The 25,779-nt window shown below is 38.5% G+C and overlaps 1 protein-coding gene across 4 annotated transcripts in view; it reads right to left on the bottom strand.

Annotated features, from left to right (window-relative positions):
* Nucleotides 1-25,779, bottom strand: part of CCDC148 (coiled-coil domain containing 148) — a 220,351-nt gene that overhangs the window by 69,729 nt on the left and 124,843 nt on the right. For all 4 annotated transcript variants that reach the window (XM_070423447.1, XM_070423446.1, XM_070423445.1 and 1 more), the window contains exon 11: nt 5,887-6,027. In XM_070423447.1, the coding sequence (XP_070279548.1) occupies nt 5,887-6,027 (141 nt within the window). The remainder of the gene's footprint in view (nt 1-5,886; nt 6,028-25,779) is intronic.

Below are 25,779 nucleotides of genomic sequence, written 5' to 3'. Positions count from 1 at the left end.
AGCCTGGATGGCTGGGTTTCATTTGGGGCTGGAAGTGTTAGGAATGTAGTCTGCTTCCTGCCAATAGAATCGGGGGGTCCATGAACCTCCTTTCACTTCATACTTTCTCAGTTCCTTTCAGTCCAAGCTGGCAATGTTATAGACAACAAATTTTTGTCTTAGCAGAAATCAGTGTTTCTAATAAAATTTTCTCAAGAACCAAATGAGCTATTGTGGATTTATGGGGATTCACTCCATTAGACAAACGCCACATCCACAGGTATTTTTGAGATAATCCCTTCTCTCTTTTGGCTTCCTGTTGAGGTGGCCAAGAAAAGACTGTCCTTAAACATCCTAAAGGCCTTCTAGTGTGAGAAGATCTGTAAGAAACATCCTTAATTTCCTGGAAGGGTCTTTCATGTGACTGAATACTCTAATCTTTTTATCTTTTTGAGGTTTTAACAAAGGGATTTATATTAGCACACTCAGCCTTTTCTCCATCCCATGCTGTCGGCAACAATTTCTTAACTCTAGAGTAGGTTTGGAAGTTAAAACAGGAATACATTTGGGGCATATCAGATTTGAAGCAGTGAGATATGTGAGTCTGCAGTTCAAGAGAGAAGTCTAGTCAGGAGATATTAATTAGTATTAGTCAGCATACTAATGGCACATAAATTATGTTGGATAGATTAAGATCACCGAGAAGGTACACACTCTTTAGAATTTGTTTTCAGTTCATCACACATGGAGTTCACTACTTAGGAGAGTTTTCTACCTACCCGCAGGACAGAATTTCCCTAGACTTTCTCCCACCACATTACTGTGATCTTCCTATGCCTAGTTTCCAATAATATAGTCACTGAATTTTTCTGAGCCCTCACCAGTCACATCTCTACCATTTGTATTAGCAGTCTGTTCAAGGCATTCTAGTCTTGTTTCAACCATGCTCCTCAGATTCTTCCAGCATCTCCCCAGACCCCAATTCCAAAGCCACTTCCACATGTTTCTAGATTTGTTTTGGCAGCATTTTACTTGTAGATACTAAAACCTGTGTGAATTTTTTAATTGCTGTGTAACAAATTACCACATATTTAGCAGCTTAAAACAACACTCATTTATTAGCTCAGAATCCTATAAGTCAAAGTTCACTATAGTGTGGCTGGGCTCTCTGCTCATGTCACAAGGCTGAAATCAAGGTGTTGACAAAACTGAGTTCTCATCTGGATGCTTTAGAGAAAAATCTGTTCATTCTTGCTTTTGGCAGAATTCAGCTCCTTATGGTTATAGAATTACAGTATAGGTGATAGGTTCTCACTTCCTTTCTGGCTGTCAGCCATGGTCACCCTCAGCCCCTAGAAGCCCCTCCTCCCATTTCTAGCCATGTGATCTCCTCAATCTTTAAGCCACAAATGTGAGTTATGTTCTTGTCGTGTTTCAAATCTCTGACTACCTCTCCTGGGAGCAGCCAAAGAAAACTCTTTGCTTTTAAAGGACTCATGATGAGGTCAAGCCCACCCACCCAGGTAATCTCCCCCTTTCCCAAGGTGGTCAGTGTCGTACAATATAACCTAACCCATGGCATTTACCGCCCTGGCGGTTATACAGGGCATGCATCTCACAGGAGCAGGAAATCTCGGGGCCCATCTTAGAAGCCCGCCTATTACAGGAGTTATTCATTGGCCCCTTTATATATCAATAATCCCAAAGAAGCAGAGTCTAAAGTCTGGGAATTTAGTTTTTTTATCATTCTCCTGTGTTGACCTTCGCTCCCCTATTTCCCCCACTTTTAGCTTTTTAGATCAGTATATTATTAGATTAAGAAATACTGGAGAAGAGATTTTTATGATTTTATAATGAACTGCTCTCATAAGAACCCAGAGATTCCAATTTTGATCTGAATTGGAAGGTACTGTGGATTCAAGCACAGAGCTTCTTGAATCTTCTATGAAGCAGCACTGCATTCTGTTTATGATAGCCTTCCCTCTTTTGTTTTAGACTCCTCCTCTTCCCTGGTTATCTGTCTGCAGGACGAATATAATTCTGAGTATTTGCCAGGTCGCCTGAAGACAAGGGGGAGCACCCAAGTGCCAAGGTTCTACTGGAGCCTGGGTCTCTTGGTATTTATTGGTGCGATGTCACTTAAAACTAAGAGATCACAAAATGATAGGTCCCCCCCACCCCCCAGAAACATCTCTGAGGTAAGGCTGAAGGCCACATGGCTGTGGAGTTTTTCTGACTTTCCTGATAATGCTCCCCATCCCTCAGTCATACAATGTGGTGGGTTTCAATGCTGAATTAGGAGTTGGCTAAATTTGGGGGAGACTTGTGGTATGCCTGACAAAGGAAGGGACAGGTCTCTTTTTTAGGTGAGCCTTGGTTGAAATCTTCATTTTGGGAGTAAGGCTAAAACTTCCCTTGCTTCGGATCCCATAAAACTTGGGCATCATGCAGCAACAAACTCCTAAAATGCTGTGATACAGAGCAATCTTTATGTTACCCAAGCCACCTAAAGAGCCACGTCTACTGAAAAGGTGATGCTGAGACCAATATCACACATCAAGTGTTTTAAGGTTCATCTAGCACAGTAATTTTGTTTCTTACAATAGCTCCTAGGGATAGTTTATAGAAAGGCATCATCTTTTGATTTTATCAAGGCAATAATTTCAAAAGTGGAGAGAGGCTTCTGAAATATTACCATTATCTCCTAACAGCTTATAAATCAAAACTTTCCTGGAGTCTAGAATAAAACCATGAAAACTGTGAATATTATGTTCAACTAGAGTTTTAAAACACAGAAAAGAGTGATCTAATAACTTAAAGGTAGATTTTGAAAGGAGATGGGCACCTACTAGGGTAAACTTTGACAATGAATACAAATCAGAATGTTATTCCAACAAAAATACAATATTATTCCAACAAAAAGACATTAGTATTCCATAAAAGACAAACACTGGGAAGAAGAATTAGGACAAAGATATCTCTTGTTCACAAACCCTGCAGTGGGGTTTTACACATAGTTTCTCTATCTCAGTTACTGCTCTCTTAAAAAAAGAGAAAGCCAGGCAGGTGAAACAGCCCCAGCTAACACAACAACCAGTCTCAAGACAGTGAAACTGCCTATGAGAGTTTTTCTGCCAAGCTAGTGTTAAAATTGAAGCGCTAAAATTTGTAACCATCATATAATATAGCTCAAATAAATAGATTCTGGATTTTTGGTTAGTGTATATAAAGGTAGCCAGAACTCTGGTGAGTATGTCTGGTAATTTGTTACACAGCAAATATGAACACATATTTTGGACCAACTATAACACAACACTACACACACACACACACACACACACCAATGTCCCAGTGCTGAAAATAAATGGAACTCAAAATCAGAGCAGTGAGAGGAAGCCAAAGCCTAGGGACTCTTGGGGAAACGGGGGCCTGAGATGGGTCTGAGAACTTGGTGTCAGGACTTTTAATATGAATTAATTGTAGGACCTGTGCACACAGGAGCTAGAACCAAGCTTACAAAGAGCAAGAAGTCAAGCAGGGATCATCCATACACAAAATGGGAACTAGATACACTATGACCATCCCCCAGGAAAGTGACAAGTGAAGTGAAGGCTCAACTGGAGAACCCAGGCTGTGTTCTGCATCTGTGCTGAGTCAGCACCCACTCCAGCTCCCAGCACAGGTCCCAAGTCCCAAGTTAATCTACCAACTGGTCCCGGGCCAATGAAAGGCATGGGGCCCTGAGCAGAGGCAAACATAAAAGCTCTCTGTAGAGATGCTCTCACTGCCAGGTCACAGTTCCTAAAGGAACGCACAACTCTAAAAGGGAAAGCTTAATAACTTCAATTACTTGATCATTTTAAATTTCTGTGAAACTACAGATGCCACAGAGAAAATTTAAAGGCAAGTGACCAATGGAAGAAAAATCTGGAACCCATATAACTAATGAAAAGAAATGCAGAATTTATAAGAACTTCTACAGATTAATAAAGAAAAAAATAGACAAACGGACAAAAAGTATGAATAAGCAAGTCACAGATGAAGAAAACTGCCCAATGGATATTAGGAGATTTTCAATCTTGCAAGTGATCAGGGGAGTCCAATTTAAAACATGAGACACTGTTTACATTTATAAGATTGGCACAAGTCAAGAAGAAAAGTTATGATATCTTATAAAATAAAAATAAAAAACCTTATGAAATGGAAAGCACACAGATCCAAGAACATAGTAATTCCCCTCCGAAGTGTACCCTAGAGAAAGCTGTGCACATATGCCCCAGTGGACATGTATGCGGTGGCTGCTACAGCATGGTTGCAAGAACAAAACTTTAGAAACTTAAATGTCAGCCACTAAGAGAAGGGATAGGTGGTAGCCTAGTTCTACAATGGAACACTGTGTAGCAGTTAAAAGGCGTGAACTAGGTCTCTGTTTATTAATATAAGTATATCTCAAAAATGTAAGGTTGAATGAAGTACATGCTGCAGAATGATCCAATATGATAGTATTCATGAAAAAGTTTAAATTCACAAGCTACATATTAAAATATGTGAAAAGCAATAATAGATGTCCTAGAAAGATAGAAATAAAATTCATGTTGAGATTGCCTTTGAGGAGGTAAGAAGGGCAATGAGAATGAGTACATCCTCAAAAGAGGACTTTAACTTTATCTGTAGAGTAAAATAATCTGGAGGATGAAAATATTAACAGTTTCAAGGCTAGGAGGTGAGTGGTAATGCATTTTTTACATCATTCTCTTTACTTAAGAAATACTTTCTAAATGTACTTCTATCCTATATAATAAAAGTCTAATAAGCAAACTGACCGAATGGTAGAACAACTGGTGGAACAACTAGTCGCTATGATGTACACTGACCACCAGGGGACAGACGCTCAATGCAGGAGCTGCCCCCAGCCCGCAGGCCCCAGGCCAGCCAAGGGAGGCAACTGGCAGTGGTGCAGGGGGAGGGCCGGCGAGCAGGTGGCACGAAGCTAGCCTCGGCGAGTGCCAGTGGGGGCCCCCCGATTGCCTCGCCAGTCACCCCACAGATCAGCCCTGATCACCGGCCAGGCCTAGGGACCCTACCCGTGCACAAATTTTATGCACCAGCTGGTAGCTATGATGCACACTGACCACCAGGGGGCAGATGCTCAGTGCAGGAGTGGAAACCACAGGCATGGAAACATGGAACAGACCGATGAATGTCAGAGGGAAGGGAGGAGGAGGTGGGAGGGTGGGAAGAGTTTAACCAAAGATCTTATATGGGGTCCCTCAGCCTGGCCTATGGGGATCAGGCCAAAACCAGCTCTCCGACATCCCCCCGAAAGGTCCTGGATTGCGAGAGGGCACAGGCCAGGCCAAGGGACCCCACCAGTGCATGAATTTGTGTACCGGGCCTCTAATAAATAAAATAAAACAGTGCCTTGGTCCTATAGAATTGCAAGAGGTTGACCATGAATTTGGCTTACAGCTTAATTATTCCTTTTATTACTCTGTTTAGTTGTTTTTGTTTTGTTGTCAGGCCCAATATTAATAGCTCATCTACAAGCTGATAAAAGTCTTTCTGCCATCTTTCAAAATGCCTTTCTCACACGGACATCTTTTGACAGTCATTGACTGCACTACGGTCAACCAAAATGCTATCCCAGTATGGTTGGTCTTGGCCATGGCCCTGCTCAGTACAAGACTTAACAACAGTCACAAAACCTGTCTTTTCTTTACCTACAGCATCTCTTCTAATCACAAGTATCTGTGCTTATGCAGGTTAATAAAGTGGGCTCTCCTTCATGTCCAAAATCTTCCTAAGAACTGCCTATGAAAATTCCATGCCAAACACCAAGGTTAATCAAAGCTCAATCAGGCAGTTAAACATTCGTTCACACATTCACAGCAACAGTGAATTTTATACTTTTTCTTTCTTCTCTTCTCTTTGTAACAATTTCTTCTTCTTCCACAGTTTCTCTTTCTCCTCTTCCTTTTCTCTTCTTCTGGCAGAAATTTCCATTTCCAATCGTGCTACCTCTTCCTGGTGGGCTCGCCATTGACGAACCTGAAATAGAAATTCATTTCAGTAACTATTCATACTCATGTGATTTTACTGATCACAATGAGACTAGGTTCTGTAACAAGCAGATGTCTAAGTTTTTCCAGATACACATTAAAATTCTGTGTGCACATGAGTGTGACATGTGTACAGTATGTGTGTGTGCTTTAGTGTTAAAAGGAGAAAGCAACCTTAAAACCACCTCATTCAGATTCTTCACTTGGATTCATGGAGTGAAATCCTAAAGACGCTATGAATTAACTTAAAAGGATCTATGGATTCTCATAAATAGCATATGAAAATTTCTCTCTTTTTGCACAGGTGTGTTTTTCTGAAGCAACAGTTCCAGCTTCTGTTCAACAATTTTTTAAAAATCTCAAATGGTCCTAAGGTGTTAAAAAGTTTAAGAACCACTGATTATTTTATCTTCTTTATTTTATAAGTGAGGAAAATGAGCCCAAAGGAGGATGAAAAAAATTGTTCAAGATATTTAAAAGAACTTTTGGGGTACTGATAGGTATCGTTGGTAGAAATAAACTGCTACAGCACTTATTGGGCAATGTGTATCATAATATAACATATGTATAGCCTTGGACCCACATCCCACTTTTAGGAAGTTATTCAAAGACAATTGGACAAGTGCACAAAAATGTACCCATTGGAACATTCACTGCAGTGCTGCTTAAACACAAAAATTGGAAAGAGCCTAAGTGTCTGGCAATAGGAGCTTAAATTAATTATGGTACCTTCATTCAATGACTGCCATTGAAAAGGATGCTTTTTATCTATATTCACTGACATAGAAAATGCCCACAACATATTGTTAGGTGCAAAAAGCAGGTGCAAAACCACTTTACAGTGTGATTTCATTAAAATAAATATCATACATGTATCTACACATAGAAAGAGATTTTAAAGGGGGTTTACCAAAATAATATCTTGGCTATCTCTGAATAGCATTATTTCATGGAATTTTAAAAATTTATTCCTTAAGCCTGTCTGTGTCAAAGGATATTTTTACAATGAACATGTATTGTCTTTGTAAGCAAGAAATCAATGAAACTAACAAATAAAATCAAACCATTACATGTTCCATGGACACATGTATCTAAGGAAGCAGAGAGGAGGGAGATGGAGAAATGTGCAGAATTTTTTTAGTAAAGGAGGAAACTAGCATTCCCAACTTAATACGTTACATTACATATTTGATATAAGCATGACTCATTATGGTAATACATAAAATGAAAACTGAATAACTAAAATGTCCTAAAATATGATGAATTAAAGTGACTAAACAGTTAAACTCTTTTTGCACTTTAACTACTCTAAGTCTGTTTTCTAAAAATATATTTGCCCTATATATCGAAATAACCAAAAAAAAAAAAAATCAGACTCTTGGTTTTGAGACGCACTTAGGTTTTCCTATCAGCTGCTAGTCTGGCCATCATATTTACATTCTTCTTTGGAAATCCATACCTAGAATAAGATCACCTGTGCCTTCTGTCCTGACCTCCTGGTGCCAAACCTTTCCTTCCTGTCACCCACACGCTAGCTTAAGCATGCTGTATCAAAATCACGTGTCCAAGTGCTGCTAGTGATCTCCCTCACAAACACCTGAAGGACAGCCCTCAGTCCCCTTTCCTAAACCTCCTGGTGGTACTTAACCCTGCTAACCATTTCTTCGTGTTTAAAACTCTTTCCTGCACAGGCCATACGTTGTCTCCATTGCTTCTCCACTAATGGATACTACCCGTTTCTTCTTCCTGCTTCCTGAGACCACCTCACACCCGCAACTCTACTGCTATCCTTTCCCATTGACCTCAGCCTTTCTATGATCATTATTTGGCGTGCACATTCTTACCTATGAGTTAACCTATCATTTCTGTGTATCTGACTCTAAAATGTACTCTTTTTGTCTGCAACCCCATCCTAACAAATATGTAATGCCTTTGCTATTTGTATGTGCACCCAAAATACAACATTTCCAAAGTGAAACTCAACATCTTTAACTTGGCTACAGTTTCACACCAAGCCCTGTGGGCTTGACTCTTCTTTTATTATTATTTTTTTAAATATATTTTTATTGATTTCAGAGAGGAAAGGAGAGGGAGAAAGAGATAGAAACATCAATGATGAGAGAGAATCAATTAATCGGCTGCCTCCTGCACACCCCCTATGGGGGAGTGAGCCCACAACCCAGTTATGTGCCCTTGACCGGAATCGAACCCGTGACTCTTCAGTACGCAGGCCAATGCTTTGTCCACTGAGCCAAACCGGCTAGGGCCGCCTCTTTTTTTAAACATCCTGTTTGTTCTGTGGAACCACAAGTATCTCTGTAGTTTGTAATTTTTTTTATTATGTACACCAATCAACATGACTAATTCTTTACATTTACGTCTGACTTAGGCAATCTTATATTTAAGTTCAGATGAGCTTTTACTTATGACAACTCAATTTCTAAACTATTGAATTTCCATAGGCCACTTCACTGTAATTTTCTAGACTATCCAGTCTACCTGCTAAATGCATTCAGAACAATACCAAAAAGTTCAGGAGGTTAAGTCAATTTCTCCAATCAGAACTGTAATAGTTCAGCCTTCTCATTGCCCCCAACAATGTCCCACACTAACCTAGCTAATGTGTTATCTCTAGGTAGGTTTTGTTTTTCCTTCACCTTCCCTTACTGCTCTTAGCCTCACAGCATGGTCCATACTATTTCCTCACCGGGAGTGCTCTCAGTTTCTCCCTGTTTCATAAAATGCTTCTTGGCCTGCACATGCTGCATGTCTTCCATGAAGCATTCTCCAACCCACACTCATCTCTCTTTTCTTAATCGTTTTATTAGTCCATAATTTCTCTTGACTTGTTTTGAGCATAATGCTTCTAGTTCTATTTAGAAGAGGGTCCATGATACATATGTATTTTTGTCTTCCCTTTTTACTGTCTTGCAAAGTGCTAGCACATCATAGGTACTCAATAATTACCTATTTGTTTACCAAAATAAAAATGTTTTAATAAAACCTAATAAATGAAGAAGAGAATATACTATTAAAATATATTGTTTTGAAACACCTAATCAAATAATGGGTCCTCATTCATGATCACCAATGGCTACTAAAAACTGCACATTAACAGCTGAGGGGAAACTTTATAATGGTTGGGTCAGAGTGGCAACAATTGAGCACACTAAACAATTTAACATCGCAGAAAAGTAAGCAGACATTTTGGCATCTTGATGGAGGTAAATAACATCCCCATAAACTTTTCTTGCCAAAAAATAAGAAGGAATACAATCAAACCTCTATATCCATGGGTCAAGATACAGGAAATCCAGCTAAGGGAGAAACACAAAATGACAGTATGGGGATGCAGTCAGCAAAACTGAACCCTGAAAACTTTAAAGGACTTTGACAAATTACAAGAAGAAATAAAATAAGGAGAACTATGGATTAGAAGAGATTTAAGAAACATAGCAACCAAATACAATATAATATATGGGTCCTATTTGGATTCTGATTTAAATAAGCCAAATGTGAAAAGAAATTATAAAACAACTAAGATTTCAATTTTGATTAGTTCATTGATGCTATTAGGGAAATACTGTTAAAGTTTTTAGGTTTGATTATAGTATGGCTATGCTTTTTGTAAGAGTTTTTCATTTTGAAATACTAACAGATGAAATGATACGTCGGGGGATTTGCTCACTATTAATTAATCTATGAGCCTGGGAGAGTAGGTAAAAGTATAGATGAAACAAATTTCACTAATGAGTTGATAATAATTGTTGAAGCTGAGTGATACAGACTTTTGTCTATGTCTAAATGTTTCCACACTAAAAATTGTATTTTTAAAAACCATAAAACATAATGTATGTCCAAAGATATTTGTATAATCAAATACTGTAGTCTCGAGGTTCTCAGAGAGTAGGAAGAAAATTTGAGATGCAGTGAACTAATGAAAAGAAAAATAGCATACATTTGGCCTTTCTGAGTACTGAGATTATTTCTGCAAATTCCAATAGAAAGAAGTTTGGGCTTTGGAACTACTCTCTCACCTTTTGATCTAAGACTAACTTATGGGAATTATAACTAAATAACCTTTGCATAATGTAAAAATGCCAAAGTATAAGTAGCCATCTGTGACTGGAGAAGATTTCTGTTTCCAATGGCAAATATAGCAAGAAAATTACCAGACCAATAAAACTGGGATAACCCAGTTTACCCACCAATTTATCTGATGTACCCTCCCTTGTCATTTGCACGTCTAAATGGTATTTCTCCTGTTCTCCAGAAAATATAAGATTATGGCTATTTTCTTAAATGGGCACAAACACCATAAATGAAACAAATGCAAGTTCAGCAACCAAAAGCCAGTGGGCTGTAGCTGCCAAGCAATATATGAAATGCTTGGAGCGGGAAGGGGAGGGGGACTCTTGGGCAAGTCAGCATCAGCCTTTAGACACTAAATTGCTTCCATTTACTATTGGAATCATGAGAATGGTCAGGGAACCTGAGAGATTTGACTGAAATCAATAACTCACAACGTCATCTGTAGTTATTACCATACCGCCCCCAAAATGTGAGGCGTAAAGGAGAAAGGGTTGTTGAAGCTGGCATTATATCCCAAGTAGCCAGAGATGTGAGATCTTGATGAGAAACACACTCTGCAGCAGTCGGTATCCAGGCAGCAAGGTAAATGGGGCTTTTCAAAATGCACAATGGGGACGGTCAAGAATCTAGTGGGAAAGGGGGGGCCATTGAGAAATCCTTAACCAATGGCTGCCCACAGAGGCAGCCAAGGACTTTGGATGGCCCCCATGTGGAGAGAATGACAACCGATTATGGTATTTTTGAGATGCCCAAGAATAAGAAAGCTGGCAGGTGGGTGAAGAAATCAATATTAGCACAATAGGCTAAAGCACAGAAGACTTCTGAGCAAACAGTGAGCAAAAAGGAAGAATAGCCTGAAGGACCTTTTAGTGGTTTTATCTTAAAGTGTTGGCTAATTATGTAGCTTTACACAGAGCTGGTGAACATAACCGTGTAATAATAACAGGCACAAAAGAACATTACCACAGTGGCAGTCGGGAGTGCACTGTAAGGAAAACATTATTTAGATTATTAACTTAGGGACATTTGACCAGATCTTAAGTTGATATTTTAATATTCCTGCCAGAGGTACAGTCTTTGAATGAATCATTAGCCTAACAAAAAAACAAGTAACATTTAAAATATGTTCATCTATTGCAAATAATAAATTAAGGGTTTAAAATGAAAATGGTTAGTAGCAATATATATATATATATTTTTTTCTTGCTCTTACTGTAAAAGTAAAAATGGTTCAAATGAAATTAAAAACATATATATTTTCAGAATGAATAAAATACTAGAAAAACAAAAAATGAAACCCATAAAAACTTCAAAGGTAATAATGAAAACTAACATTAAGGTAACAATAGTAACACAATTTTATATCAAAGTTGAGAGCTTTGAAAAAATCTATTATAAATGGCAATGTGCTATAAAGAAAATGAGTACAATGGCCCCCCTTATCTGTGGGACATATATTTTAAAGCCCCCAGTGGATGCCTGAAACCATAGACAGTACCAAACCCTATACATGTTCTTTCCTATACATACATATCTATGATAAAGTTTAATTTATAAATTAGGCACACTGAGATATTAACAGCAATAACTAATAACAAAATAGAACAATTATAAATATACTAGAGGCCTGATGCACAAAATTTGTGCAAGGGGCTCTGCCCATTGCAGCCCCGGCTGCCTCGTAGCCCTGCGGCCCCACCCACTGGTCAGAATTTATGTGATTGTGGTGTCTCTCTCTTTTCTCAAAATATCTTATTGTACTGCACATTCAGCATGCATATGCTGGACAAAGGAATGATTCACATCGCAGGCAGGACGAAGCAGGACAGAGCGAGATTTCATCACACTACTAAGAACGGCGCACAATTTATCTTATAAACTGTTTATTTCTGAAATTTTCCACTTAATATTTTCAGATCACACATGATGCTGGGTAACTGAAACTGCAGAAATTGAAACTGAGGATAAGGGGGGTCTACAGTATTCAACTGTTAGTCAGTACACCTGCATTTTTGTCTTATTTCTGCCACTAAAGAACAACATTGTTACACTGTACAGTTTTCTCATGTATTAATGGAGAGGACTGGATTAGATGACTTCTATAGTTTCTTTCTAAACATTTTTAATTTAAATATAATTTGTATACAATATTACCCTAGTTTCAGGTGTACACTATTGTGATTTGACATTTCTATACCTTACAATGTGATCTCCACACTAAGTCTAGTAATCATCCATCACTGTGCAACTTATCACTATTTTGGCTATATTCCCCTTCACCTTTTTTGCTACAGTTTTTAAGTTCTATTATTCTGATTCTATTTTATATTTTTCTTATATGGAGAAATCACAATATATGACATGCTCTGAATTTTCTTCTATAAGCAAAATGATTTGCAATAAGACACATTAGTATTTTACAGACCTGTTAAATAATAGTAGGCAATTAAATATTAATATTGAATTCTATCAGCCGTATTTATGGAAACATTGTGTCATGCATGCTGTTTCATATAAGAAAAGTATCATCTGACCAGTGCCTGTAACTGACAATAATAAAATATTAAAAACCACCATTAATGAGGGTTTATTGTGTGACAGGCCTGTGCTTTATAAATGCATTAAACACATGGTGTGATGTAATCCTTGAAACAAGGAAGCATCTTCCTCACACTTCATCTGGCCAACTTCTGCTTATCCTACTCAAGTCTGAGCTAAGATGTAATTTTTTTTTAATCCTTACCTGAGGATATTTTTCCTTTGATTTGTAGAGAGAGAAGAGAAAGGGAAAGACAGACAGAAACATCGGTGTAAGAGAAACACATCGATTGGTTGCCTCCTACACGAGCCCCGACCAGAGCCCGGGACGGGGAAGAGCCTGCAACCGAGGTATGTGTCCTTGACCAGAATCGAACCCAGGACCCTTCAGTCTGCAATTCAATGCTCTATCCACTAAGCCAATCTAGCTGGGGCTGAGCTTAGATGTCATTTGCTCCAGGAAGCCTTCCCTAACTCTCCAAGTCCAGGACAGGTGTCTCTTCTCTTCTTCCCTGGCACCTTGACCCTTTCTTCCATTACAGCATCATCAAACCATTTGGATTTGCCTGTTCCTCTGACTTGGCTACAAACTTTTTCTTTTTTTAATCCTCACTGAGGATTTAATCATTTATCTTAGAGAGAGAGGAAGGGAGAGAGAGGGAGAAAGAGAGAGACAGAGAGAGAAACATCAACCGGTTGCCTCCCATACATGCCTGCACTGGGAATCAAACAAGCAACCTTTTAACCTTTTGGTGTACAGTACAACGCTCCAATCAACTGAGCCGTCCGGCCAGGCTTAGCTACAGACTTCTTAAGGGCAGGGACCAAATGTGTCTTATCCATAGTCCCTCTCCAGAGCATAGAATGGTATCTGGCACTCAGTAAAGCTTAAAAAATACTTGTTGGTGGATGCATGAATAAGGCCTGGGCCATGCCTGGAAGTTAGATTGACAATATTTCCCCTTCTCCCTGCTGGATTGGTCTTTAGAAAGAAAAGGTGTCCTCACCGAACCAAATGCTACCATTTTCTGACCCTGCCGCTACGGACTCTCCATCCTTGCTTGCCCCAGTTCTAGCTGTTTCTGGGCTTCTTATGCTCCATGCCTCTTGTCTGAGAGCAAAACTATCCAGAAAACCTTGTCAGGATTTTCAATAACTAGTCTGTATTCCCAGCAGTGTTAGAGGTCATGTGCAAAAAGGTGGCAAGCACACCCCTTTCTGCCTTCTCCCGAAATGTTCCTCTTTATGTTCCTATAAGCTTCTAAATTCAGTTCAGCTGAATAAACTTTAAATTTTCATTTTATTAAATCTTTAATAGTCTGATAGGTCCATTAAATTCTTTCCCAATGTCCCACCATTTTCCAATATTACCTAAATAAGCTTTTTTCATCTTATGTGTTCCATTTATGTTCAAATTTCTCTCATAAAATGTGGTGCCTGTGCTTTCGCACACGTTATTAACGCTTTCTATTCTCTCCTTGGCATTTTTGCTTAGCAGAAAGGTTTGGTTTTTCCTCTTGGTTTCACAACTGTCCTTTGGTTTCTTGACTGACTTCATAAGTGCATTTTTATCACCTCTCTTTGAAAACTGCTTTCCATTTTCTTTTTACTAGTCTTTCTCGGAATCTTAAAGATTATGCACTGTTATCTTGACCGTTTCATATCCTTTACTTTTCAAATAAAATCTTGCAACGTTTCATTTAATTAGGTCCTAAAGAGTTTTAACCTTAGTGCAAAACAATACTTGTAAAGGAAGAAACACACTAAATGTTAAGAAGCAAAAAACTATTAACAGATTTGTTTTTCCTAAGGAACAAATTTTACAAACCTATCAATTTTATTTATAAAGCGGACAAAGCCGAATTGTATAATAGAGTCAGAAAATGGCGCTAACCGTTAGGAAGTCATTTGCCTGTTGATGATGAGATCTAGGAAAATCACTTTACATTTCTAGGCCTCAAATCCTCTTTGAAAAAATGTATAGGACCAGATCAGTTTTTTAAACAGAGGTCACGACTCATTAGAGGGTAATGAAATCAATTTTGTGGAAGGGGACTAGTGTTTTTCATAGAAGAAAAAATATCAGCGTGTATCTCATTATTATAGTAAGGCCATTTCAAGAAATTTTTTCATGAAATTGTGTACAGTGGGGCCTTGACATACGAATTTAATTCCTTCCGAGACCAAGCTCGTTAAGGAGCTCGTTAACTCAAATTACTCTATCAACTCAATGCAAAAAATCGGAGAGACAGCCGGTATCTCAAAAAACTCGTTAGTCGGGACACTCGTAAGACAAGGCCCCACTGTATGTGTGTATTTGTAATGCAAAATACATTTTTCACTGTGGGTCACAGTCAAAGAAGCTGGAAAAACATAGCATGAAGTTCTCTATAATCTTTTCCAATCATAAAATTCTATGGCTCTGAGATATAAAGACCAAAACTATTGTCTTTCCATCATTAAGCCACAGGCACTCCTTCTGCAGTCAGAAGGATGATATAGAAAAGAGAACCCAGAAGTTGAAACCATAAAACAGGCTTTGCATCCTACTTCTGAGACTTATTAATGGTACTCCCTCATGTACATTGTTTAACCACCTGAAACTTCAGATTAAAGTAAAATGGGATAACAGTGACATGCACCATACAGGGTTGCTATTTAAACACTATTAATTTGCACAAGCCAGAAACTCAGGAACCATTCTGACACTCCACATATAATCCATTGCCGAGTTCTGTTGTCTGTACCTCCAACTATCTATTGGACCAGTTCACTCCTCTCCATCTTCATGGCCCCCATCCCAATGTTACAAGGATGCATCCTGCGTCCACTTTTGTTTCAATCCCTGTCCATATCCTCATCTCACTCTCCATCCTTTCAATGATTTTTACTGCTCTTGGAGTGAAGTCTGAACTCCAACTATAGGCCTCCAAGATTGACTCTGCCTATGTCTGTAGCCCCAATTCAAAACCCCCTCTCAATGATAGACTCACCCTCTGTGCTCCAGGAGCACTGGCCATCTTACAGATGCCTGAACAGGATCTAAATGGATGTTGTACTATTTTCATGTGCTATTTTCTTTGCTCTTCCACTCCTTGCCTCCTCCACACTCAGTTCTAAATTTTACCTACAATATCTGCCAAAGAAATCTTATCTACTCACCCTATATGAAGAAAAGCCCCCTCCCCCGAGTTGCCTCCCATAACATCACTAATTTTTCCTTCAAGGTAATTATCATAGTTTGAAAGTAGACATTCAGCCTGTGATTACATGGACAGTGCCTGTTTCCTCACTAGACTGACCTCTGTGAGGGCAGAGACTATATTTGATTGGCTCACCATCTGACACCTAACAGGTGCTCAATAAATAATTTTGAATGGATAAATAAATGAGATAAGAAAGCATAAATGCTGCACAAATGTTAACCACGTTCTTGGACTGTTGCAATTGATTTTCTGCTGACTTTCCTGACTTCAGTGTCACTTTGATTCAACCCATTCTGTACACATTTGTCTATGAGAATAATTTTTAAATATTTTTGCTCCCCTGCTCAAGATTATGTCGGTAGTAACTTTTTAAAGTGGCCACAAACCATTTTTAGTGGGTTTTATGGCTATTTATTTATTTGGACACCACCTTGATCAGAAGTCGGGCTCAATCTTGTAAGGCATATTTGGACTTGACCCAGCACACATAACCTTGCTCCCTGTTATTCCCCAAAGCAAATAGGCTAGCTCTTCCTCTTCCAGTTCTCTCCATCTCTCCTCCCCACCCCTACACACCCATATTTATCTCTTTCCCAGACCTTTGCCTGTAAAGCCCTCATTCCTGCTCATCTGTCCTTCAAGGGCATTCAGGGCTCCTGCCTAATGATTTTACCCAACATTTGTCTATCCCATCTCTTACCTGTATCCATGAATAGTGTCCAAAATAGATACCAGTCACCTACTCTTTAACCTATCTTCTTTAGTTTCATTTCACTATATAAAATTATATTATCACTAGAGGCCTGGCGCATGAATTCATGTACCAGTGGGGTCCCTCGGCCTGGCCTGTGGGATCAGGCCAAAACCAGCTCTCCAACATCTCCTGAGGGTTCCCAGATTGCGAGAGGGTGCAGGCCAGGCTGAGGGACCCCATCGGTGTACGATGAGGGTCAGGGATGGATGCGGGAGGTTGCCCAGCTGGGGAGGGACCTCTGGAAGGCTCCAGGGCGTGTCTGGCCCATCTTGCTCAGTCCTGATCGGCTGGACCCCAGCAGCAAGCTAACCTACCAGTCAGAGCATCTGCCCCCTGGTGGTCAGTGCACGTCATAGCAACTGGTTGACTGGTCAACTGTCTGCCCCCCTGGTGGTCAGTGCACGTCATAGCAAGCGGTTGAGTGGCCTTAGCATATCATTAGCATATTACGCTTTGATTAGTTGAACAGACAACTGGACGACCAGACACTTAGCATATTAGGCTTTTATTATATAGGATAAGAGTTCTTATCACAAAGAGAATTTTTTCTTTTTTTTTTTATTGTACCTATATGAGCTGATGAATGTTAACTAAACCTATTGTTTACATTTCAGGATATATGTAAATTAGACCATCATGCTGTATACCTTGAACATAGAGTAATGTATGTTTACTTCTTAATAAAACTAGAAAAAATTATATTATTAATCAATTGATTAATTTTCTTGTCTGTGCTTCTCACTAGACTCTAAGTTCTATGATGCAGGGACCTGGCCTTATTCATTGTTCTAACCCCACTCCTGGACAGTGCCTCATCCATAGTTCTCAATGAATATTTCTTGGGCAGAAAAATAAGTACCTAAAATTCAGATTCGTAATCATATATTTGTTTAGTCTCTAAACCTTGGGTCCAGATGCCTATCACCTAGTGTGTCACTTCTGAGATTCTATAATTTCAATAGGAAATTTTAGGCTGAACAATTCCTTATACATACCATACTTCCTTCTATCTCTTCTCCCCTCCTCTCCGACCTTTTATCAACATGATAGGCTAAAATCATCATGGTTTCATACAACTGGTAGGACCTATGCTCAGCTTTGAACTAGTCATAAGAAAGAAGGAGGCTTTAGACTGCAAGACAACATAATAGGTCAGAATGCATTAAGACTCTGCTTTAGGATATATACTCTATGAATGAAGTTGTTGAGAAAGGTTAGGCTCATATATATGTACAGCTATCTTCCCCCCGTGGATAGAGGGTATTGACTTACTCTATATTTTATCTCCCATAGAAATTATCTCAGTGCCCGGCACATAGTAAATGTGTATTAATGTGTCTTGAAACATATTTAGCACTTTATTATCTTATATAAAAAGTTTTTATTTATAAAACTACTAAAAGAAAGCATAGAGGGTGAGTTCCTTAGTGATGATATTTTTGAATTTAACAGAAAAGCAGTCAACAAAAGCAAAAATAACAAGTTGGACTACATCAAACTAAAAAGATTCTGAACAACAACAACAACAAAAATAAACAAAATTGAAAGGCAGGCTACTAAATGGAAAAAAATATTTGCAAATTACTTAACTGTTAAGGGGTTAATACCCAAAATATATAAAGGACTTATACAACTCAATAGAGAAAAAGCAAAACATCCAATTTAGAAATGAGCAGAGAATCTGAAAAAAAACACAACACAAACATTTTCTAAAGATGACAAACAAATGGCTAACATGAAAAGGTGCTGAACATCACTAACCATCAGGGAAATGCAAATCAAAACCAGAATGAGATATCATTTCACGTCTGTTAGAATGGCTATCATCAAAAAGATAAGCACTAACAAGTGTTGGGGAGGATGTAGAGAAAAGGGAACCCTTGTGAACTGTTGGTGGGAATATAAATTAGTGCAGCCACTATGAAAAACAGTATGGAGTTTTCTACAAAATTAAAAATTGAATTACCATATTATCCAGCAATTCCACTTTAGAGTATATATCCAAAGAAAACAAAATCACTTTCTCAAAGAGATATCTGTACACCAATGTTCAATGCAGCATTATTTACAATAGCCAAGACATGGAAACAATCCGAGTGTCCATCAATGAATAAATGAATAAAGATGTCTCACATATATATGTACAGCCATAAAAAAAGGAAGGAAATCCTGCCATTTCTGACAACATGGATAGACATCGAAGGCACTGTATTAAGTTATTAAGTGAAATAAGTCAAATAAGACAAATATCGAATACTGTATGATTTAATTTATATGTTGAGTCTAAAAAAAAGTGAACTAATAGATACAGAGAAGAGACTGAGAGTTGCTAGAAGTGAATGGATGAGAGTGGGTGAAATGGGGAAGAGGGTCAAAAGATACAAACTTCCAGCTATAAGTCCTGGGGATGTAACATACAGCATAGTGACTATGGTTAACGATATTGTAGTGCATATTTAAAAGTTGCTAAGATGGTAAATCTTAAAAGTTCTCATCATAAGGAAAAATAATGATTACATGTGGTGCTGGATTTTAACTTAAACTTATTGTGGTAAGCATTTTGCGCAGTATTTGCACAAATCATTAAGTTGGACACCTAAAACTAACATAATGTTCTATGTCACTTATATCTCAAATTTTTTGTTTATTAACCATTTCATATGTATACCCCACTTCCCAATTAGAAGTAAGCTTCTTGCAGTCTGAGGTCATCTATGCAATTTTTGTAACTTATAAAATCCACTACAATGCGACACTCATAGAAGGTACTCTATAAAACTCATTATTAAAAATAGCTGTGTCAAACCTCAGAGGGAAGGCAGGGGAGGGTAGAGGAAGGTGAGATCAACCAATGAACTCATATGCATATATGCCTAACCCATAGATACAGACAATAGGGTGGTAAAGGCTTGGCGGGGGGCGGGGGGGGGGGGGGGTTGAAGGGGACAATGGGGGGAAAAAGGAACATATGTAATACTTTCAACAATAGCGATTTATTTTTAAAAAATAGCTGTTATCTTATAAACATCCTGTAAGAAAGTTAAGATGAATTCCTGTGAAGCCCTAAGTTCAATTTTTGCTATTGGGAATTTTCTGTAATCACTAACCCCCAAAATTACTCCACTTTTGATTTTGCAATTCAGAACCTTCTTATCTTGGGCTATGATTAAAAATAAAATACAAGTAAAATATCTAGCACATTTGCCTAACAAGGCATTTGCCTAATTAATACAAGTGAAATGGATTACAAAGAAGAAGAGTTATCTAGAATCCTTTCCTGTAATTAGGGGGTATGATGTGTACAGAAAGTGGGAGATGTGAATTAAATAAGCATTAGTAAACTGTTTTTACATTCACAAGTTTACACTAGCATAACCATACACCTCCAAGCTCTGCTCTTTCCCTTAGAGTTATTATTTTAATGAACAGAACCTCAAGAGAAATGCTCATAGATCAGTAACCACTGGAACAGTTTTGTTTGTTTTTTAATGAGAATTAAATACTTTTGGAGCTATGAAATGGAGCCCACTGCTGAGAACAAAAATTAAAAAAAGTGATTATAGAATGTGATAAAAGTGATTACAGTTTATGGATTCTCTAACTCATAGGACCCAAACAGGAATTCTTCAATGAGAATACTTCTTTTCCCCCATCAGCTCAGTTCTTTCTAGATGTAGCACAAAATCAACAACAGATCATTTAAAGAACTTGGCAGTACTTGTAATCTCTTCACACAAACTCATTACTTCTTACCTATTTAGGGCGCCAAGAAGAGGCAACAAGCAGAGATCACAAGAAGATTAACTGGGAAAGATCATAAAAGAAAGTGATTTCCATTATTATCAACAGAACCCCCTTCACTTGGGATGTTATTCAGCAATAAATATTTCAAACTAGATGTAGTGCATGTTGCCTGAATGCTTTCCTCCAGAAAACATAGTCAGAACATACACAAAAAAAGAAGCAATACTGTCTTAAGAGAGAAAAAAAAGCAATAGAAAAAAGAGGTGAGGAGAAGACAAAAGGTAAAATATAAAATCAAGGGACCATTATATCCATGCACAGGGGCCTCACCCAGATTATCCTCAAAAATGCTATGGAAGTTACACACATCAATTCCCTAAGCATTCATGCAAGATGATAAATCCCATCATCTTAAACTTTTTCTAAATAGATACTGAGGCCCTGACCGGTTTGGCTCAGTGGATAGAGCGTCGACCTGCGGACTCAAGGGTCCCGGGGTTGGTTCTGGTCAAGGGCATGTACCTTGGTTGTAGGCACATTCCCAGTAGGGGGTGTGCAGGAGGCAGCTGATCGATGTTTCTCTCTCATCGATGTTTCTAACTCTCTATCCCTCTCTCTTCCTCTCTGTAAAAAATCAATAAAATATATTTAAAAATAAATAAATAAATAGATACTGAGAGGCAGGATGCTATACTGATATTACAATATGTCCATTTTATTCTTTTCCATAAAATCTCAGTAAACCTCTGACGTGCATGTTCTGAGCAGATAAATACCAGAACAATGTGCACTATTTTGAATTCATTTGTTTTATGTTCAAGATTTAACCAGTTTTACTTTTTTAAAAAACATTTTTTTATTGATTTCAGAGCAGAAGGGAGGGAGAGAGAGAGAGAGAGAGAGAGAGAGAGAGAGAGAGAGAGAAACATCAATGATTACAGAGAATCATCAGCCGCCTCCTGCACATCTCACCCTGGGGATTGAGCTCGCAACCCAGGCATGTGCCTTGACTGGGAATCAAACCGTGACCTCCTGGTTCATAGGTTGACACTCAACCACTGAGTCATGCCAGTGTGGCACCCAGTTTTACTTTTGAATGACAACTCCACTGAGGCTCATTTATACATTTCTCCAACTTCCCTTGTCTTCTAATTACTTATTCTGCATATGTTTCTCAAAGGAATAGCTATGACCCCTTACATAAAAGTATATATTATTCTGCCAAGGAGACAACTCTGTCCTAACCCATAAAAACATATTAAATAACATATAAAGCAAGATGGTGTGAATCTAACTGCCACTTATGCTAGGAGACTTAGAAATTTAAATTAGGTTTTTTAAGTCTATGTTCTATGGCAAGTTTCCTGCTTACAGATAATTACTCCCAGCTAGAAAAAAAGGTTCTGTCATAACTGACCAATAATTCTACACATCATTATGTGCAAAAGTCTTGGGGATATTTTACACTTAAAACTACTCTGTCTCCTCTTAGGAGTCAGAGGAGGTATGGCCCTCCAGGTTTCCCCATGTGTGATTCCTTTATATCACGCACACTCCGTGAATCACACAGGGAAAGGCTGTGATCCTTGAATAATACTGTCGTTCGCATTTAAATTAAGACATACTCTGTGAAATTAATAAGAAAATGTCTCTAATTTATAACTGAATAAAAGAATATTTTAAAGAATCAGTAAGAGGTCAGAATGAATAACCCTGATTGTGCACCTTCCTCGGTCAGCTGGGTTGACCTCCTCTATGTACCCTCTGGTGTTCCCAGGGTTTCCTCTCTGGTTCTTTCCCTTTCACTCAACCTGTTGGGCCTCCAGTTCAAATAGCTTTGAGTTCTTCATTGATGTCTGAAAGAATTTAACTCCACTTTCATATAAATATAACAACTTCAGCTTTAACTGAAAAATGATTTTACTCTGCCTCTTCTCCTGGCTGGCCAGTCCTCCATTCATTAGCGGTGGCTTTGGCCCTGTTTTCTGACCCTGTAGTTTTGCCTCTTCCAGAATTTTCTATACAGGGAATGATACAGCATATAGACTTGAGTTTGGCTTCTTTCACTCAGCACAATGCACTTGAGGTTCATCCATGTTGTTGCAGGTATTGGAAGTCAATTCCTTCGTATGGCTGAGAAGTATTTCGCTATGTGTATGCACCGTACCACAGATTGGTTATCCCTCACTAGTTGCAGGATATTTGGGTTGTTTCAAGTTTTATAAACATTTGTGGCAGGTTTTTTTTGTTTTTTGTTTTTTTTTGGGTGAGTAAACATAAGTTTTCATTCCACTTGGATAAATACCCAATAGTGTATGTTTAACTTTATAAGAAATCACCAAACATTTTTCCAAAATGGCTGCACCATCCTGCATTTCCATCAGTGCTGTATGAGAGTTCCGGTTGCTTCACTTCACCAGGACTTGATTTTTGGACAGTTTTTCTTATTTTGGGTGGAGAGGAGTGATTGAAGCCGTATCACATTGTGGTTTCAATTTGTCTGACCTCTCAGAAATCCTTTTTTCTTCACTCTCCTTTAGTAGCTGATGTGTTATAAATATCTGTGTCCGACCTCACACCCTCTTGACCAACCTTTTCACTGCAACGGTTGTAGTCACTAGTTGCTTACAGGTAGGATCTAAAAGCAAGGACCTCACTTGCACCTGTATCTCTCACTTTCTGCCGCATGGTTTCTCTGTCCCCACCTGACATGTGAAATATGTGCACGTGTAAACCTAGAAATGCAAGAAAGCTTATGCCCTAATGGGTAACTCCTGACCAATGGTGAAGGAAAGCTGGTGAATACGTACTCCTCCCTTTGGAAGAATATTAGTAGGGCATTTTCCCTATGGCTCCTCACAGGGTCCCCAGTGAGAATGAACAGACTGAGCACTCTGGTGTCCACAGTGGGGGTCAGCAAAATAAGATATCATGGCAATGGCTTTCCTGCCTTACTTTTTGACTCTTTTCAAAGCCCCTACTTTTCTTCCTTGAGGTCACTTTCTAAAATAGATTACCTGCACACAAGGTTGGGCTCTGCTTTAAGTGAAATTCAGGCTAAGATATCTTTGGAAAGTACTTCAGCTTAAAGGGAAAGTACAGGGCAAAACAAAGCCGAAGTTATGCTGAAACTCGGGCACAAGAACACAGTTTTTTCTCTTTGGTGAGTATGATTTTTTAGGCATTTCTTCAAGCGTGAAATATAAGATTGCAAAGTTGCCGAAACCGGTTTGGCTCAGTGGATAGAGCGTCGGTCTGCGGACTGAAGGGTCCCAGGTTCGATTCCGGTCAGGGGCATGTACCTGGGTTGCGGGCACCTCCCCAGTGGGAGATGTGCAGGAAGCAGCTGATCGATGTTTCTCTCTCATCGATGTTTCTAACTCTCTATCTCTCTCCCTTCCTCTCTGAAAAAATCAATAAAATATATTTAAAAAAAAAAAAAAGATTGCAAAGTTATGTGACTAAACGGTTAGATTTTCAATACTTAAATATGTCTCTTCAATTAGAATTTTTAAGGAGATACGTGAAGATAGTATTTTAGATGTATTGAAAACAAAATATTAATGTCAACTTGCTGAACATTAATACTTAACTTTTATTCTTCACCAAAATAATTTGCAAATTTGCCTTGTTTTATTTTACTTGCACATTTTGTGACAAAGCCTCATGGGAGTAACCTGAAAAATAACTGAGGTGGCTTGCGTAGGTGTGGTATCTATGGAAGGGGTGTTACTCTGCATAAGGGCTCACACCAGGTCTGGAAAAAAACAGATGAGTGATAGCAACCCTTGTTATTCAGGACAGAAGCAAATAGTAAAGGAAAACATTATTTTATATGAGGAACAAAGCCTTGATCCTGACGACGCTGTTCACTATAGCTACACTCAGATGGCTCAGATAAAACTTACCACTAATGTCCCTATAGAGAACAATTCATAGGTAAATTTGAAATCTTGTAAATGTTTGCATTATATCACTTTTGACAACAGATACCAATGTTCTGACTGACCATACAAAAGTTAGCAAGCAAGAGAAAGTCTATTCCAGTGGTTCTCAACCTGTGGGTCGCGACCCCTTTGGCGGTCGAACGACCCTTTCACAGGGGTCGCCTAAGACCATCCTGCATATCAGATATTTACATTACGATTCATAACAGTAGCAACATAACAGTTATGAAGTAGCAACGAAAATAATTTTATGGTCGGGTCACAACATGAGGAACTGTATTTAAAGGGCCAGAAGGTTGAGAACCACTGGCTATTCAGCAGAACAAGTTTCTCAATTTTCTTGATGAAAATACAAGTATAACTCAACTCTTCATGGCATGATCTTTCCAGCACATATACATCACATATATGTGTTGACTCTATCTATGGCACCTTTGTGTGTCGGTTCTTTTCATAGTGTGTAGAAAGCATTCTTAGTATTTTCATAAAAGGTAAAGCTGACATATTGGTAGACAAAAGCCACAAACGTGTACTATAGCAAAGGATAACTCCTGAATTTCATTCACAGTATATATGCTTCATAGATGAGTGCTGGAGAAAAAGCTCCTGGGAAAAATGAGCAACTTAAGTTGGAAGTGATTCCAGATAAAACTATGGAAGAGAAAATTATACAAATAATTGCTTAGTGCTTATAATAATCAAGCATCGCAAACATTCACCACATCTTGCGTTCATGAAATTGATCTATCCTCTATTTCCGCATAATCATCATCACCTTCACTTTCACCAATGAATGGAATGAATAATGCAGATTTTTTTTTTTAGGTTAATAAGCTAATTTGGCGGGTTATGTGTACTCTTCTAAATATCTCAGATAATAATTACCAATGTATGAGTAGATTGCAATATGTCTGTTTTACTATACTGAAATCAGATAAAATGTTGACTGTTTATGATTTTTATTTAGGGGTATAGCTGTCAGACAAACCGCATACCTTAAAAATGAACTTAGTGATTTTGTCACAAAAGTAAATTGCTCTTCTCTTTTCTCCATTCTCTTAAACATTTCAGATTGAAATTTTCAGGCATCTTATATACTCTTTGCCGCCCTACAATAAAGTTCATTATATCCTTTGTTTTATTTGATTCTTCTTTTCCATTCCCTCTTCTCCTAGCCAAGTCCAAAGGTTTAGGCTGATACTCAGCTGGTTAATATCAGGACCAATTATAAGTGAGCTCTGAGCTTATAATTACCTAACAAGCTTAATTACAGCATTCCAGGAGGTTTCCATAAGATGACACAGTGGGAATCTCTGGGGAAAGCAACAAAGAGCTGTAGCTCAACTTTAGACTTACAAATGACCTTGGGACTATCTCAGGGACAAGCAGAGCATGTGCTAGAGGTAGAGACAAATACATGGGAACCGAATGCGAGTTGTTTTCCTTGGTGGAGGAGAATG

The sequence above is a fragment of the Myotis yumanensis genome, unplaced genomic scaffold (genome assembly GCF_028538775.1).
Source record: "Myotis yumanensis isolate MYYU_CA2020_CCGP unplaced genomic scaffold, mMyoYum1.0.hap1 SCAF_8, whole genome shotgun sequence".
Taxonomy (NCBI): domain Eukaryota; kingdom Metazoa; phylum Chordata; class Mammalia; order Chiroptera; family Vespertilionidae; genus Myotis; species Myotis yumanensis.
Note: the sequence above shows the minus strand (reverse complement) of the source record. Positions and strands in the feature narration are given on the sequence as shown.